Source organism: Sapajus apella, unplaced genomic scaffold (assembly GCF_009761245.1).
Source record: "Sapajus apella isolate SASKATOON/1434 unplaced genomic scaffold, GSC_monkey_1.0 scaffold22, whole genome shotgun sequence".
Classification (NCBI taxonomy): domain Eukaryota; kingdom Metazoa; phylum Chordata; class Mammalia; order Primates; family Cebidae; genus Sapajus; species Sapajus apella.
In genome coordinates, this window is record NW_022436962.1 from 5,883,136 (window position 1) to 5,901,319 (window position 18,184).

The window sequence follows — 18,184 nt, forward strand, 5'->3', positions numbered from 1 at the left end:
ATTCTAAATCTTTTCTGATGAAAATAAAAGTTGCCCTGAGTCTCTTCCATTCCTTTTCCTTCTCTCATCCTGTCATCTCCACGAAAGGTGCAGACACAGAAGCTTCCTTAAAAGAATCAATGGAGGCCAGGCGCAGTGGCTCACGCCTATAATCCCAGCATTTTGGGAGCCCCAGGTGGGCAGATCACAAGGTCAGGAGTTCGAGACCAGCCTGGCCAACATGGTGAAACCCCGTCTCAACTAAAAAAATACAAAAATTAGCTGGGCATGGTAGCGTGCACCTGTAATCCTAGCTACTTGGGAGGCTGAGGCAGGAGAATTGCTTCAACCCAGGAGGTAGAGGTTGCAGTGAGCCGAGATTGTGCCACTACACTCCAACCTGGGCAACAGAGCAAGACTGCATCTCAAAAAATAAAAAAAAGAGTCGATGGAGTGACACTGTGGTCCCTTATGGGTCAATATTTTGCCCCGGTGCCTGAGCAGTGTTTTTCTGAGTATCCTTGTACTTATCCATATACATCCCTAGACTTGAGTACCTGGATGTGAATCTTTTCATTTGAAAAGGTGTTGTCAAATCATTTCTGAAAGGTTGTACACATTGAAATTCTGATAATAATTTATCAGAATGCTTGTTTCTCCATATCCTTTCCTACTTGGATTGCCACCCCTTTTTTAAATTAACTTCATCATTTTCTAATTATACATGTGATGCATGCTCATTGCCAGAAAAAAAAAAGGAAAGTGCGGAAAAGTGTAAGAGAAAATAGCTGTTGTGTCTTCACCCAAGGAGAAGAAACACTCCCCATTTTTTTTTTTTTTTTGAGATGGAGTTTCGCTCTTGTTACCTAGGCTGGAGTGCAATGGCCCAATCTCGGCTCACCACAACCTCTGCCTCCTGGGTGCAAGCAATTCTCCTACCTCAGCCTCCCAAGCGAGTAGCTGGGACTACAGGTGTGCGCCACCATGCCCAGCTAATTTTTGTATTTTTTAGTAGAGACGGGGTTTCACCATGTTGACTAGGATGGTCTCGATCTCCTGACCTCGTGATCCACCTGCCTCGGCCTCCCAAAGTGCTGGGATTATAGGCGTGAGCTACCGCGCCTGGTCCACACTCCCCATTTTTATAGGGGATGACAACAAAGACCACAGATAGTGAAGGTAGTCACCTGAGGAACCTTCTGGAATCCCTAGTGTTGGTTATAAGATGTTAATAAGCACACACTTCCCCACTTCCTCCACTCTGCTGATGTCTCCAAAGGCTTGAGATGCTTTTTCAGCTGGCAGGGACTATTCTGAGGGAGATGGTTCCAGGTATACACACCCCTAAAGTATGTCTCCCCACTCAAAACAGTTCTGCAGCCAGGAAGATTCCGTGCCTGAGGATTTGCGGAATAGGGATGGAGCACGAATATTCCAAAAACGTGTTTCCAGACATTGGCCGTGGGGTCCAACAGATTGGAAAACCCATCTCCCTGGCCAAGCCCAGAGCCAAGTTTCCACGTCTCAGGGACCCTGACTTGCCCCATTAAGCCTTTGCTCTAATGACTGCTCTGCTTTCCATTCCAGAGACCTGAATTATAACGAGCTGCAGGAGTTCCCCATGGCCATCCGGACCCTGGGCAGACTGCAGGAACTGTAAGCGCCTCTGTTGGTTTCTGTGGGTGTCCTCCTGTCCCAAGCCAGCCTGAGCTGCCTCATGCTCTCACCTCCTTACCTCCCATGGTCCTTGTAAAAGATGTAGCTGGCCCCCGCTCCCCAAGCCCCAGTGCAGCTCTAAGTAGTCCCAGGCCTCATTAGCTTGGCTTTGAGCACTTCCTGGGGGTATGTCAAGAGGAGAAATGGCCCTGGGCCCTTCCAGCCTGGGAAAACCCATGGCACAAGCCACCTCCTATTAGCCTGGGCCTGGCACTGCCCCTGCCTTGGTTAGGGTGTGTCCAGAGAAGAATGAGGAAAAGAACAGGGAGCTGGTTTACAGGATCACTCCTCAGCACTTTGTCCCCAGGGCGACTGAAAAGTTGTCTGTGTTTCCCCAAAGCCACCACTTATTTTATTTCAGCATTCACTGAGCACCCAGTATGGCCAGCACTGTGTTTAGTGATAAACACAAACAAAGGGTCAGATTGACATGGCCCTGTCTAAGCATCCTCAGCCTCATTGAAGACACAAAGTAACATAGGTAAAACAGGGAACAGGGCAAAATGGTATATAACTCCAACCATAAATTACAGAGTATTAGCTAAAACACTGGTGGGAGCTCAGAGTAACATGGAAAGATCATTGTACTAATCCTGAGAGGAGCCTTAAAGGATATCAGGATTCAGGTGGCAGTGATGGGGAGCAGAGACACATTTCAGAGGAAGAAACAGTAGGTAAAGACCCAGGTAGGAAGTTGAGCTGGCAGAGGGAGGAGCACAGGTGGGAAGCAGCTTTACTGGAGGGGCCCTCTCAAGAAACAAGAAGAGCTCTACTGTACAGCTGGAGTGGGACCAGATTACGGTGGCCTGGAGACTCGTGAATGGAGCCCCAAACCTCCAGGCAGCTTAGTGTCTTTTCTTTTCTTTCTTTCTTTTGGAGACAGAGTCTCACTCTGTCGCCAGGCTGGAGTGCAGTGGCTCAATCTTGGCTCACTGCAACCTCCGTCTCCCAGGTTCAAGCGATTCTCCTGCCTCAGCCTGGGACTACAGGCGTGCACCACCATGCCCTGCTGATTTTTGCATTTTTAGTGGAGACAGGGTTTCACCATGTTGGCCAGGATGGTCTGGATCTCCTGACCTGGTGATCCACCCTCCTTAGTCTCCCAAAGTGCTGGGTTCATAGGCATGAGCCGCTGCGGCTGGCCAGCTTAGTATCTTTACAGTTCAAACCACCACCACTACCTGAGACCTACAGTACTAGCCCCTTGCCACCTCCCTCACCTCATCCAGAAGTTTGAAGGGGTGAATGCCAGATGTAGGTGGCAGATAGGGAACAACTGGACCAGCTAGTCTGGCTGGGCCTGGTGGCTCACACCTGTAATCCCAGCACTTTGGGAGGCCAAGGCAGGTGAATCACTTGAGGTCAGAAGTTTGAGACCAATCTGGCTAACATGGTGAATGAAACCTCATCACTACTAAAAATACAAAAATCAGCCAGGCGTGGTGGCACGCGCTTGTAGTCCCAGCTACTTGGAAAGCTGAGGCACAAGAATGGTTTGAACCTGTGAGGCAGAGATTGCAATTAATTGAGATTGCACCACTGCACTCCAGCCTGGGTGACAGAGTGAGAGTCCATCTGAAAAAAAAAAAAGTGTAAGTGAGAAACTGTTGGAAGTTCTCCATCACCAGAGTCACCAAGGTCTAACTTTTTTCCTTTGAGCTGGGGCCTGAGAGGAACATGAGATTTGATCGATCAAGAAGGCATGAAGGGAACAGGATGTGCAAAAGCATTGGGTCAGGAAACAATAAAGCATTAGCGGAGAGAGAGGAGACCTAAGTTAGTCAGCAGGGGAAAAAGGTGTGGGGCATGGCTTGCCTGTCTGTCTCTCCATCTCTCCTTCTCTCTCATCTATTGAGAGAAAGCTGCTTCAGGACAGGGCCCCTGTCTTAGAAACGTCTAAATCCCTCAGAGCTTGCCCCAATGTTAGACACAAAGATAGTTTAAGAAAAACATAATGAGCAGATGAGAGGAATAAATTAATGAACAAATAGGCCTGGGTAGATGGCACTGGCTGGAGGTGTTTGAGGGTGAAGCTATGAGTGAGACAGTGTGAAACTGGAAGTCACGATGGGATGGCAGGAGGAAGGCAGAGGTGAGCAGAGGCCAAGGGGACAGAGAAGCCAGAAACTGCCAATAAAAAAGAGGGGGAGGGGCCAGGCGCAGTGGTTCACACCTGTAATCCCAGCACTTTGGGAGGCCGAGGTGGGTGGATCACGAGATCAAGAGATCAAGGCCATCCTGGCCAACATGGGGAAACTCTGTCTCTACTAAAAATACTAAAATTAGCTGGGTTTGGTGGCACACGCCTGTAGTCGCAGCTACTTGGGAGGCCAAGGCAGGAGAATCACTTGAACCCTGGAGGCGGAGGTGGCAGTGAGCCAAGATCTCACCATGGCACTCCAGCCAGTGTGACAGAGTGAGACTCCATCTTAAAAAAAAAAAAAAAAAAGAGGGGGAAGGAAAGGGGCCTGCTCTGCACGGGTTATGTACTTTTCAGTCCAACATGTTATTTATTTTGAAATGTTCTTCCCAACTAACCAAACACATAATTCCTGGCTTCCAGACTGTCAGACCCTCATCTGGGTGCCTCAGTCCTCATTTTCCCATAGTGCCATCCACAGTCATCAGTGTCCCATTCCGAACCTTGTACCCCTGGCTGCATGCTGTTGACATGTCTATGTTTCTTTATTTCAGGGCCTTGAGGCCAAGCCAGCCTCCATTTGAGGAGCATCCCTCACCTGGGATCCCCTGGAAGCTGTGTTTTTTCTGTATCTCCCTCTTCCTCTCATATACCTTTGGCTTCCTCGGTGGGGACCCACCACGGCTCCTACCACAAGTGGCTAAGGAGAGGATTCCCCTCCTGGGACCTGAACTCTGCCTCTTGCTCTTGAGTTGCTGCCACAGGCTTCCTGAGACCTGCAGCCCAGGTCTCCATTCCTCACTCCTTTCACACTTGTTAGGGAAAGGAGGGTGTGTAATTGAACAAGAAGAAAAACTGGCTGTGTGTGGTGGCTCATGCCTGTAATCCCAGCACTTTGGAAGGCAGAGACAGGAGGATCACTTTAGCCCAGGAGTTCTAGACTAGCCTGGGCAACAAAGTGAGATCTCGTCTCTACAAAAAAAAAAATCAAACAATTAGCCAGGTATGGTGGCACATGCCGGTTGGCCCAGGTGTGTGGGAGGCTGAGGCAGGAGGGTCACCTGAGCCCAGGAAGTTGAGGCTGAACTGCAGTGAGCTAAGATCGCATCACTGCACACCAGCCTGGGCAAACAGAGACCTCGTCTGAAAAAAAAAAAAAGGAAAAAAAAAACAACAACACAGGCAGTATTTGAATCTGACCCTTGAATCTCAGGCCGACGCCTCTTTGTCTTATGGACTGTCTAGCTTGCCGTCCAAAGCCCCGTGGAATTCCATGCCTCTTCCCCACTATACTGTCTCCAAATCCTCACTGGTTCCCTGGTGTTGTCTTCCAGGGGTTTCCACAACAACAACATCAAGGCCATCCCAGAAAAGGCCTTCATGGGGAACCCTCTGCTGCAGACGATGTGAGTACTACTTCCTCTGGTCTCTTGATGCCGAACAGTGTTTCAAGGAGGAGGACAGAGGATGGGAAGGCTGGAGGGACTTCCCTAGAAAACAGCAGGGAGGCAGAAGTATGGGAGGGGCTGCCTTTCCCTGCGAGTTCCTTCCTGGGCCTACATTGGTAGGAGAAGAAAGCAGGGGTTGGCCTTTGTCCCAGCAGAAAGGTCTGAAAAACTGAATTAAGTGTTTGGACCTTCTTCTTCCAGACACTTTTATGACAACCCAATCCAGTCTGTGGGAAGATCGGCATTCCAGTACCTGCCTAAACTCCACACACTGTAAGTTGTCTCCTGAAGGTTGCTGCAGCCTGAATCTCCCCCTTTCCTCACTCCTGCATTCTCTCTCCTGCCCTCCGCCCGTAGATCTCCAACTTGCAAGGTGCAAGCCCACTTCAAGGCATGGTCTTCAAGGCTGCAGGCCTCTGCTTTGCTCAGACCCATTTCCACCTCTTTCTAAATTTAATAGCCTCCCTCCACCTCCCTGACCTGCGGCTTCTTCCCAGGTCTCAAAGGGACAAAGAAGGTCCATCTCCATAGCCAAGGACTTTCATTTGGCCTCTTGGGTTTTATGCTGCTCATGGTCGCTTCTCCAGAAATGACCGAAGAGTTTTGAATATGGTGTGTTCTCTCAAGGGTGGCTCTTCTGTGGCCTTGGATCCCAGATCCCTGGGCCCTTTGCTATGCCATCGTTATTTCCCCTCTCTCATTCCCTAATTTCCAGCCCAAGTCCCATTTCTTTTTGAAGAAATTTCCATGGAGGCAGGCACAGTGGCTCACGCCTGTAATCCCAGCACTTTGGGAGGCCGAGGTGGGTGGATCGTTTGAAGTCAGGAGTTCGAGACCACACTGGCCAACATGGTGAAACCCTGTCTCTACTAAAAATATAAAAAATTAGCTGGGTATGATGATGAGCACCTGTGATCCCAGCTACTCGGGAGGCTGAGGCAGGAGAATCGCTTGAACCCAGGAGGCAGAGGTTGTAGTGAGCCAAGATCACGCCATTGCACTCTAGCCTGGGCAACAAGAATGAAACTCCATCTCAAAAATAAATAAATAAATTAGCTGGACATGGCGGTGCATGCCTGTAGTTCCAGCTAAGCTACTTGGGAGACTGAGGCAGGAGAATCACTTGAACCTGGGAGGCAGAGGTGACAGTGAGCCAAGATTCAGTCTCAAAAAAAAAAAAAAAAAAAAAAAAAAGGCTTCCATGGATTGCTGTCAGCCTACTGTGGCATCACAGTAACACAGCCAGCATCGCCAAAGCACATACTTAACTTTCATGTCCATTATGGCATTTCATCTGCATCCTAACCCTGTGAAGTAGGTGTTATTGGTCCATTTTACACACAGAACATGAGGTGCTCAGGCCCTGTGTGGGCATGAATCCAGAACCCTTTAATTTCAGATTCTGGGCTCATTTCTGGACCCCACACTGCCTCCTCAGGGCCTTTCTCAATGCTCAATTTTCTGCACTGCTGTTGTATGCAGACCCCATGTGGGTCCGTGTCCTCAATAAGATAGGACGTGGTGGGGAGAAGGAAAACTACCGGTCTAAAGCAGTTTAAGAGAACTGATAGTTTCAATAAAGTTCTAGCAGATGACAATTTAGGGGAGATCCTATCTCCAGTTCTAATAAGCAAAACCCAGCAGCCAAGGGCTTCTCCAGAAGCACCCAAGCTGTCGTCTATTAACCAGAGGCCATTTCCATGTTGCTTGCCTGTGGGGTTTTTGCAAGCTGAAGGGTGAATGCTGAGGTTACCCCGTTCTGTCTGGGCAAGGGAGTGCTGAGCAAACTTAGGCAAATGGCTGGTTGGACCCTGCTAAGCGTGGCTCAGACTCCACCAGGGCCTGGGTGGCTGACTTGAAGGAGATTGCGGGGAAGGATGACATTGTCCCCAAGGGAGGAGTCCCCGAGGGGAGACAAAACAGAGAACTGAGAGTCTGGATGTTGAGATGCTCTGACCCCACCCCTCAGAGCTCATTGTCTCTGTTTCCAGATCTCTGAATGGTGCCACAGACATACAGGAGTTTCCAGATCTCAAAGGCACCACCAGCCTGGAGATCCTGTGAGTGACTCTCTCTCCCTCCACCTTATCTGTCACCCAGCTGCATCCCCAAGGGCTCTTCCACCTCCTTGCCGCTGGAAGGCTGTCCAGGTTCTTTGCTTCCCTCTTATCCAGCCTGCCTCTACTGCTAGCTCTACCTCAGGGGTCCATGGCTTCCTTCTAATGTGGCACTGCCCCCAGGCAAGGTCAGGAGGTGGCAGGTGGGATGGCAGGGAGGAGGCTGGTCTTTCTTTCTTTACCATGTTGGATTTTTCAGGTATGAATTCAGAGCTCCTAAATCTAAGACACAGGTACATTGAGGGTTGAAGCGGTGGAGGGGAGGGTTGTGAAAAGCCATCTTCTTTGCCTTTCTGAAGCTTGATTCCAACAAAGACATTCTTGTATTTTCTATTATTATATCTATGGCGCAGAGGGAGGGAGTATCAAAGCACAGTAGGCCCTCGATACATTTAAATGAATGAAATGAAACAATTGAGCAAATACCCAGAGTGAGTGTCAGGAAGTCGGCTGCCCTGCCCCGTACCACAAAGCTCATTCATGGCACCGTTGGGACTGGGACTCTCCTCTGTGCCTCTATTGTCTCCCCACTAGATTCACTGGCATGTGGAAAATTTTCCATGAGGGAAGTAGTCATTCCCCAGATATGACCTTGACCTTGGGTCCTTCCTGGGACACCCTGCCCTAAGCCAAGCTGGCACTCCGACCTGCCCCCACAGCCCTCTCCAGACCAGCGCCTGGTTCTTCCCTTCTTTCCCATCTTTTCTCCCTCCTCCGAGGCACAGGGACCAAACTCTGTGCTTGGTTCCCATGGTCCCACTACGGTTTTGTTCTGTCTACTCCTTGCCCATGAATATCCCCCGTCTTTAAGGTCCCTACAGCAGAGATTTGTGTCCCAGTCCTACAGGCCCAGTGCTGCTTGAGACCATTATGAGACCTGGGGTAGGGACAGGATGGGGATGCCTGGAGCGGGGCTGGACATGCTGGGACTGTCAGCCAAGCGGAGCCCTGGGCTCTCTCCACTCCCCTCTCTCTCCACTCCCCTCCCCCAGCTCCTCCAGGCCCAGGGGAGCTTGGGGCTCAGATGCCAGTGTCTGCTCATTTCTGTCCCCACAGCCCCACCCCCTGCCCTCTCTCTCCCTCCATTTCTCTCTTTTGTCAGCTCCGTCATCCCACGACACTATCAGGTCCAGAACTGGAGCCGGGTGGCTGGGAATGGCAGGGCCCCGGGCCTGGTGCCAGCTCCGTCTCTGTTCTCCCTGCAGGACCCTGACCCGCGCAGGCATCCGGCTGCTCCCATCGGGGATGTGCCAACAGCTGCCCAGGCTCCGAGTCCTGTGAGTGCTCACAAGCATTCTACAGTCTTGGCATTGTGCCCCCACCCCCATGTCCCACAAAAGGCCTCTCCTGCTTCTGTCCCACTTGGTCACTTCCCTTCCTGGAGAGTGGGGCAGCGTAGGCTCCCGCTAAGAGCCTGCCCCAGAGGGACTGCGTTTGAGGCACAGCTCTGCCACTTTCTAGCTTTATTGATTTGGACTCACTCTTTAATGTTGCTGAGCTTCGATATCCTCATCTATAAAATATGGGTCAGTTTGTAAAGGCTGAAAAAAATAGGTAAAGCACCTAGTGCATAATGCCAATAAATGACATTATTACTCTAATTTACACAAGAAAATTAGTCCCCTCTTGGGATCTCTGGACTGTGGAGCTACTTAAGTGACCTCTGAAGGCAAGGGGAGTTTTCCTCTCTCCTTGGACTCTAACTTGAGTCCGAAGCTCCTCATCAGAGGCCACAGACCCGCAGCTCAAGATGGGTGGACCAACACACAGTGTGTGGAAAGAGCCCTGGTCTGGTGGTCCGGAGACACAGGCTCCAGACTCAGCCTGGCCGCTGACTGGTGGTAGGTGGTATGTCCTTTAGCACGTCCTGTCCCCTCTGTGAGCCTCAGGTTTTTCATCTGCTGAGGGAAGGGGTTGGGCCGGATGATCCCTAAGGACCTTCAGCTCTGATCTTTCCTGCCGGTCCCATAAATGGTGACTGCAGGTGCTTGGGTTGGCATTCCTCAGTGATATCTGATGTCTTCTCTGCTGGCTGGCTCAGTGCCCCTCTCCCCAACTCTCTGCCTCTTTCCTCTCGCCATACCCCTCTCATTTCTGGTTCCTTTTCCCCCGGGACTCTCCCAGGTGCTCCCAGGCCATCATGTGATAAGGTAGCCCCATCTAGGCCCAGTGAGGAGCGGGACTTGGTAGGAGGACAAGCAGAGAGAATGAATTGAGGAGACTGGTGCCCTGGTGTGAGACGTTATCAACAGCCACGTTGCTGTGGGGTCCCCACAGCCTTTGGCTGCTTGACAGGAAGGCACGGCCCTGGCCAGAGCCCCCCACTCCCCTGCCCCCACAGCCCTCACATAGCCACCACCTCACCCCAGCCCTGGCCTTTCTCTTCCCCAGGGAACTGTCTTACAATCAAATTGAGGAGCTGCCCAGCCTGCACAGGTGTCAGAAGTTGGAGGAAATGTGAGTCTGGGGTGGGGGAGAGGCAAAGGCATGCCAGCCAGACCCTGAGCAAGTCTTGCAGGGAGGCACATTGGGGTGTCAGTAAGGGCAATGCACACTTTGACATTTCCTCCTCCTTTTTCCTGAGTTTGTTGAACCCAGCGTTTAGGGCTGAGAGCTTGGCAGAGGCCTGCACAGTGGTCCTAGGACTCACAGCAGATGACAGACCCAGGAGCTGGTGTCCAAAAGGAGTCTCAAGGTGGCTCCTTATGAATCAACAGCAATGCAGAAATGCAGGAGTGATTAGGCCAGTGGAGGGCCAGGGTCACATCAGGGCTCCATGGGTTGGACCAGAGAAGGCTGTTAGGAGTTGGAACACCCTGCATTTTGGAACATGCTCTCTCCTTTTCCATACCCCCATAAACACATACACGTATATGTGCGTATGTGTCTGCATGTTACACACAGACGTACAAAACCGTATGTGGAAGAAGCAGGCTGAGATTCAAAGGTCCCAAAGAAAATATCACTTTAAAAATTCTTTAAGCTCTGTTAACCCAGCTCCTGTTTTCTCAAGCCAGCACGGCCTCTTGAGCCTCCCTGTGTCTGTCCCCTTCTTCTAGGCAGGGCCATGCCTTTTGGCGCTGGGGCAGGGTAGAGGTATGATGGTCTCCTGTTTGTCTAGGTGCCAAGGGAAGGAGGGTCTTCCGCATGGCTGAGGGTCCATCTCCCGTTCAGACAACCAGTCTACTGAGCTCGGCTTCCTGGCTCCGGCCAGTCACTTAGGCTGGGCGGTGCTCTGCTTCTGAGCTAGGGTCTGGAGGACCCATGGTGATGGGGAGGTGTGGGGGCCAGTTCGGCTGGGCTGGGAGCCAAACCCAGTGGGAACCCTGGAAGCTGACTCCCTTTTGGGCCACAGGGGTGGTTTTGTGGCTTTGTCTCCTGACCCACTTACCCAAGGCAACCGGATCCCCTTGTGCTCCCTTTAATTCTGGTGACTTCCTCGGGCTGGGCTCTTTCTTCCTGTGCCAGGAGAAGTGGGGGGCTCTCCTTTCTTCCTCCCAGTGCTCGGGGGGCATGGAGCGGAGCCAGGGTCTGAGCCTGCCGACTCATCTAGCCTCTCTTGCTGCCCTAGCGGCCTCCAACACAACCGTATCTGGGAAATTGGAGCTGACACCTTCAGCCAGCTGAGCTCCCTGCAAGCCCTGTGAGTACCTGCACCCAGGGGTGGGCCATGGAGGAGCCACCATGCCCCTCTGCCAGGCATGCTCATTCTCATAGCACATGTGTACAGTTTAAGCAGACGTGACATGCACATCACCTCCCAGCTCCATAGCCCCCACCCCCAGCGCGCACACACACACACACACACGCACACACACACACACGCACGTGCACACACACACACGCATGCACGTGCACACACACACACACACACACACTTCTCTAGCTGGTACCCAGGAGGCCCTGATGCTCTGGAGGCAAGCTGTCATGTCCCTGTTCCTGGGGCCACAGCCAGCTTAGGAGCTGGGCAGCAGCAGGTACCTTCCCCCAAAGGCTAAGGTTGCTGTTACTAAGGCCAGGTCAGACAGGGTTATGTGAGGGAGAGCCCATGATGGGAACAGTGAGTCCTCCACATGTTATGTCCCCTCCTGTCACACCCTCTCTGCCTGCAGGGATCTTAGCTGGAATGCCATCCGGTCCATCCACCCCGAGGCCTTCTCCACCCTGCGCTCCCTGGTCAAGCTGTAAGTGCCTGCTGCATTCTCCTCCAGGATGCTGGGGGCTAGTCGGGACTATGGGCTGGCCAACGGGGGCAGGAGGGCCACCCCAGAGCAGGAACATGCATATCCCAGGGAGATGGGCCTCAGCCTAATCAGTCATTCTGACAATTCGTTTGACAGAGTGTGGGGCTTAATAAACAGAGAGCTTGCCTCTTGCAAGCTCTGGAACATCATCTGCTAATGTTCTGCAGTGTTTTGGCAGCCTCAGCCCTCCTCATCCCTCCCTGCCTGGGTCCTTCCCGCATCCTCTCTATACACCGATAAAGAAGATGTATTGGGCCTGGAGTCCCCTCACACACAGGAGAGTCTCAGAGAGCTCAGGGGTCCCCTGCTTGAGCACTGCTCTAGAGGGCTGCCATTCTGTGGGGCAGCATGGGACCTCAGTTCCTTTAAATTACATAGGATGTAAACAGTGATCAGTGTTGGCTGCATGGTCAGTGTGTCAGGGTTGGAAGGGCCTCTGAGGCAGATGCCATGTACTGTGGGGCAGGTTATTCACTGCACAAGGGCTCCTGCCCAAGAGGGAGCTGACAGCCTGCCACCTCCTTGCCAAGCTGTGAGTCCTAAAGGCTACCCAGACTGTCTACCCACTGGGCCCTTTTCTGGTTAACACAAAGACTCCTTTTGGGCCAGCTCCAGCCCTGGCCTCAGAGACCATCTAGCCCCACCCACTTCATTTCACAGGTGAGGCCTCCAAGGCCCAGGAGGGGAAGCTTACTCAAAGCCAAGGGCCAGAACTCCCAGCGGGCACACAAGTTCCTCCTCAGGCTGGGGCCATGGCTTTACAACACTCTCACCTCCGTCTTCCCCCTCCTGTTTTCTCTAGCCCTGCCAGATAGGTAGGGTGTATATTTTTATCCCTTTGAAAGATGAGGACACTGAAGCTCAGGCAGATTTGCGGCTCCCCTTGGTTACACAGCAAGTTGGTGACAGTGCCAGGTTTCCTGCCTTCCAGTCCAGGGCTGTTTCCACGACGCACAGTCTGTGGTCTTGGTGTTTGGTTTGGAACCCTGGGCTTCCTCTAATGTGTCTCCAGTAGAAGAACATGCATGTCCTCACCTCTGGCTACAAAGCAGGCTCTACAAGATGGAACGGATGACCCAATCCGTGCTTGTAGCCAGATGACCGGCTCTGTCCAATCCCAGACTCGGGCCTCTATGTCATCAGAAAAATGGTAGGAAAGGCAAGGGATGGGATCAACAACAGGAAGCTTCCCAGGGGGGGAGGGCAGGGCCTCCTGGATGGCACTCAGACCTGGGCATAGGACCTGTGGTTGAGGGAGCTCTGTTACCTACAAATTGGGACAGCTTGGCATTAAGTTAGAACAGTCCCTGGTACATAGTTGGCACCGTTACGTGTTGAATGAATGAGTGAATAAAAGAATGAATAAGCTGTAGATGGTGCCTCTAGCAACTCTTGGCTGCCCTCCTCCCTTGGCATTCAATGCTGTCTTCTAAGCTTCTCTTCTGTCCTTTGCTCCTCTCCTCTTGCTTCCATCCCAGGCACACTGGCCACATCCTCAGCACAGCCCTGCCCCCTCAGCAGTCCCACTGACTGCCAATAACCCTGACCATCCACTGTCCTAGGGACCTGACAGACAACCAGCTGACCACACTGCCCCTGGCTGGACTTGGGGGCTTGATGCATCTGAAGCTCAAAGGGAACCTGGCTCTCTCCCAGGCCTTCTCCAAGGACAGTTTCCCAAAACTGAGGTGAGGGACTGACTTTTCCCAACACCTGGGTAGGCCAACTGGAGGCTCTGGAGGGACAGGGAGAAAGCCGGACAGCCTCACTCTGAGACGAGCCTACAGGCTTAGGGTTTGACCAAGATTTAGTGGAAGGGCTCACCTGACTGCCTGCAGACCAGATGGGATCTGGTTCATGCCTTCCCTTCCGCCTTATCTCCTTGGTAACATTTTCCCCTGTCCCAAGCACCAACCCTAGTGGGCACTGGGACCCAAGAGAATAGAAGTAAGATGATGTGCAGACCCCCTAGTCCTCCTTGTGCTTCACCTGGTTCCACATGTCTAGATTATCTGTCCTCACTTGGGCAGCATCTGAGCCCCTGGAATCAGGGCAGAGCTTGGGAACTGACGAGTGGAAAACAGGCTGCACAGCCAGGCCCTGGTGCTAATGACATCCAGGCCTCTTCCATGCAGCAGCAGTAGTGCAGCCTGTGTGGCCCAAGCTGTGCCTGCTGCATGCTAATGAGATACCCTCAGGGCCTCTGTGCTCACCCTCAGAGGGCACCAAATCCAGCTCCAATATGCCCAGAGATGGGGGAGGGATATGGTGCAGGTTCTCACTGAGGGCCAGGGTGAAGAATGGCTAGGAGACTCCCTGTCTCCTCAAATATAGAAGAGGAGGTGCTGCCTGGGAGGAGGAGCAGAGCACTGGCAGTGCTGTGTAGCCTTGGGGAAGCCTCTCCCCTCTCTGAACCTGCAGAGAGGACTCCTTAAACAATGGGCAGAACGTTTCTCTCCCCATCTCACTTGCCAAGAGGAACCAAGAAAGACAGGAATGCATCCAGAGCCCTTCAGGTCAGGAGTCAGGCTGCAAGGCCCTTACAAAGGAAGCCCAGGAAGCTGCTAGCACAGTGAACAGGGAACTTGAGGGCTGAAGGACAGGTACTGAGTGCCCAGCCCCTGGGATGGAGATCTCTTAAATCAGACTTAGGTCTTAGACCCCAAAGATGCTCAGGCAGCCCACCTGCCCGCTTCTTCCTCACCAGGATCCTGGAGGTGCCTTATGCCTACCAGTGCTGTCCCTATGGGATGTGTGCCAGCTTCTTCAAGGCTTCTGGGCAGTGGGAGGCCAAGGACCTTCACCTTGATGATGAGGAGTCTTCAAAAAGGCCCCTGGGCCTCCTTGCCAGACAAGCAGAGAATCACTGTGAGTGACTGGGGGCCCTGGGCTGGGCTGGGGAGGATAGTGGGCTGTGGAGAGGTAGTTAGAAGGGATTCTTTGGGGATCTGAAAGGGCATCTGACAGCGGCTGCAGACGGAAGCCCCGCAGAGGTGGGAGGAGTTGTCTGTGACCTGGGAGGAAACTCTACCTCTGTTTGCACTTCTTCTCTCCAAGACTACACCCAGAGGTGTTTGGGACAAAAAAATGAGGATAATAATGGCTGTGGCAATGTCGCAATATCTGCCTAGCCCTTTGCAGCTCACAATGTGCCTCTGACGCACCATTTCACTTAGCCCTCCCCTTGTGGTCCACATGTTTCTTCTCCTTCAACCTTAGGGTATTCTCAGAGAAGAAGACCCATTATTTCATCAATCTGAGCCAACAGGATTTAATTAAATCAATTGAATTAAACCTATTTCCAGAAAAAAAAAATCCCCGCATAGTATGTCCTAGAACTAAAGGAACAGTGTAGGGATTATTGCCATCCAAGTCCATCCTGCACCGCCAGTCTGCCCCACAAGTCTGAAAGTGAGACTTCAGTGGCCACCAGCTGCAAGAGAGCTTTGCTGAGCAAGGCCATCCCAGTGCGGGCTGTCTTGGGCCATCTGTCTGTGTTTCTGGAAGAGTTAGGGTAAAAGGCACGTGTTGGAGGCAGGTGGCCAAGTGGGTTTTGAGGGATCATTTACTAAGTGGTGTCTTAGATACTAAGGGCAGAGAAAAGGGTTTCCCTCCCTCCCGCCCTGTATTGCAGAACATAAGCAGAATTAGGAGGGAGAGAATAGGGATCCTCTGCTTTGGGAGATTCTTTTTCCACTTCTAACTCTCCAGGATATTTCAAAAGAAACAAACAAACAAAAAGATCAAATATAAACGTGTAAGAAAAGCATCTCATGACAGTGTAGACAGAACTGGGGTCCAAACCCAACTAGTACAACATTTACCAGTCGGATTGCATTGGACCGGTCATGTAGCCATACTGAGCCTTAATTTTCTTTAAATGAGAAAGATAATTGGCTGGGCAAAGTGGCTCATGCCTGTAATTCCAGCACTTTAGGAGGCCAAGGTGGGTGGATCATTTGAGGTCAGGAGTTCGAGACCAGCCTGGCCAAAGTAGTGAAACCCCATGTCTACCAAAATAAAAAAAAATTAGCCAGGCATGGTGGCATGCATCTGTAGTTCCAGCTACTCGGGAGGCTGAGACAGAAGAATGGCTTAAGCCCAGGAGGCAGAGGTTATAGTGAGCTGAGATCACGCCACTGCACTCCAACCTGGGTGACAGAGTGAGACTCTGTTTCAAAAAAAATAAATAAATAAGTAAATGAGAAAGACAATGCATAGCTCATAGGCTGTTGGGGAAGACTAAAAGATTCCATAAATGATGAAGTATGCTCACTGCTACTACTGAGGACTGGTGCCTTCTTGTGTGCATGCACAGGGAGAGTGCAGCTGTGGAGTCCAGGGTACAGTATCTGGAGGGCAAATGGTGGGCAGGCAATCTGGGGGTCTCTGAGAGCCCTCTTCCCAATGTACTAACGCACCTCCCTAGGGAGGGTGTGAGGACCTGATGAGGAGGAGCCCAGCAGCCTGGCTGGCTCTGGGCCCCAGACGGCTGTCCCCTGGGGACATTCCCGGATGTCTGCTGAACACTCCCTCAGGGGGCTGGAGGGAGGAATGGAAACTTTCCTTCCTCAAGGTGAAACTTTCCACCGGGCTTAGGTCTTGGAGAACCACAGGGCGTCAAGATCGTGGGCTGCCTGCCGCCTGTAACGGGAGCTAGGGCAGGGCCCCCCACTTCCTGTGGGAGCTAATGAGCCTCGAGAAGGAAAGCCAGGAGCTGCTGCTCCAGCCAGATTCTATTTCCTCCTCGTTTGAAGAGTGGTTACTTAACACCTTGGCTGTGACTTTCCCAGCCTCAGACAGAGTCCACGGGTTTCACCCCTTGTGTTTCATTCATGCATTTTGATTTCAAAGAATTGCTGAGCTCTGCTCTGGAGGGGAGGGGTAGGCAGGGAGTGAAAGGTAGAGAGAGGAGGAAATGCCAGGACTCTCTGGGCACAGCTTGGCCTCCTACCCACCCTGATGGTGTCTGGGCCAGGGGCAGCTTCGCAGTCTTCCTGCCTCCTGGGAAAACTCCCAACTGACGGTGTCCATCCTTTAAGTGGAGAGGAAGGAGCCACACAGGAAACAGACTTTGTGAGCCAAAGATGGAACAAGTGCAGCCAACAGAGTCACCTATCCATTACCCTGTGTGATGGAGGAAGAGCCCACAGGATGCCAGCTCTTAAACCTCAATATTGTACAGTTGCCTTTTGAAGACAAGCCATTCTTTCCCCAGCTTGGGTCCTCAGACACATTTCCCAGTCTGACTTGAGAAACTTGTCTTATTCTTTAAAAAGTCTTTCAGTGATGGATTATCACTGCAGAAAAAAAAAAAAGTTTTGTCTTTATACATTATAAAATGTTCTAGATTCTCATTTCAAAAAAAAAATTTTTTTTTTGAGGTGTAGTTTTGCTCTTGTTACCCAGGCTGGAGTGCAATGGCGTGATCTTGGCTCACTGCAACCTCCGCCTCCGGGGTTCAAGCAATTCTGCTGCCTCAGCTTCCCAAGTAGCTGGGACTAAAGGTGCATGCCACCATGCCCAGCTAATTTTTTTGTATTTTTAGTAGAGATGGGGTTTCACTATGTTGACCAGGGTGGTCTCGATCTCTTGACCTCGTGATCCACCTGCCTTGGCCTCCCAAAGTGCTGGGACTATAGGCGTGAGCCACCACGCCCGGCTTATTTCAATATTCTTATAGAATTTGTGGACCTCTAACATGTCTGCAACCCTCTAGAGTTCACAGGACCTAGTTTGAGAAACACTGCAATAGTGAATAAGAAAAAAAAGTGTAGGCCGGGTGCGGTGGCTCACGCCTGTAATCCCAACACTTTGGAGAGGCCCAGGTGGGCGGATCACCTGAGGTCGGGAGTTTGAGAACAGCCTGACCAACATGGAGAAACCCTGTCTCTACTAAAAATACAAAATTAGCCAGGTGTGGTGACACATACCTGTACTCCCAGCTACCTGGGAAGCTGAGGCAAGAGAATCACTTGAACCTGGGAGGCAGAGGTTGTGGTGAGCCAAGATCACACCATCGCACTCCAGCCTGGGCAACAAGAGTGAAATTCCATCTCAAAAAAAAAAAAAGAAAAGAAAAAGAAAAGTTTAAAGCCTAGACTTAGAATTGAAAAGAACGTTAAAGGTGATTTAGTCCCACCTTTGATGCTACACTCTGATTCAATGTAAAAGTGCTTTCTCTCACACTGGGGACTTCCTGCTTTATATCATCAGCGACAAATCATGTTCAGCTCATGCATCTGTAAATCTCCTCTACCCTCCCCACCCTCTGACCTCCCAAAATAATCAGTCCTGGCCGGGCGTGGTAGCTCACGCTGCAATCTCCGCACTTTGGGAGACCGAGGCGGGCGGATCACCTGAGGTCAGGAGTTCAAGATCAGCCTAGCCAACATGGTGAAACCCTTTCTTTAAAAAAAAAAAAAAAAAAGCCGAGATCACACCATCGCACTCCAGCCTGGGCAACAAGAGGGAAATTCCAACTCAAAAAAAAAAAAAAAAAGAAAAAGAAAAGTTTAAAGCCTAGACTTAGAATTGAAA

General features: G+C 51.5%; 1 protein-coding gene across 5 annotated transcripts in view; it reads left to right on the forward strand.

Moving 5' to 3' along the window:
* Nucleotides 1-18,184, forward strand: part of LGR6 (leucine rich repeat containing G protein-coupled receptor 6) — a 128,906-nt gene that overhangs the window by 101,852 nt on the left and 8,870 nt on the right. For 4 of the 5 annotated variants that reach the window (XM_032288751.1, XM_032288755.1, XM_032288756.1 and 1 more), the window contains 10 exons: nt 1,567-1,635; nt 5,170-5,241; nt 5,485-5,556; nt 7,275-7,343; nt 8,606-8,677; nt 9,792-9,857; nt 10,972-11,043; nt 11,513-11,584; nt 13,207-13,332; nt 14,352-14,512. In XM_032288751.1, coding sequence (XP_032144642.1) covers nt 1,567-1,635; nt 5,170-5,241; nt 5,485-5,556; nt 7,275-7,343; nt 8,606-8,677; nt 9,792-9,857; nt 10,972-11,043; nt 11,513-11,584; nt 13,207-13,332; nt 14,352-14,512 — 851 coding nt within the window. The remainder of the gene's footprint in view (nt 1-1,566; nt 1,636-5,169; nt 5,242-5,484; nt 5,557-7,274; nt 7,344-8,605; nt 8,678-9,791; nt 9,858-10,971; nt 11,044-11,512; nt 11,585-13,206; nt 13,333-14,351; nt 14,513-18,184) is intronic. The other variant, XM_032288752.1, reaches the window with a different exon arrangement.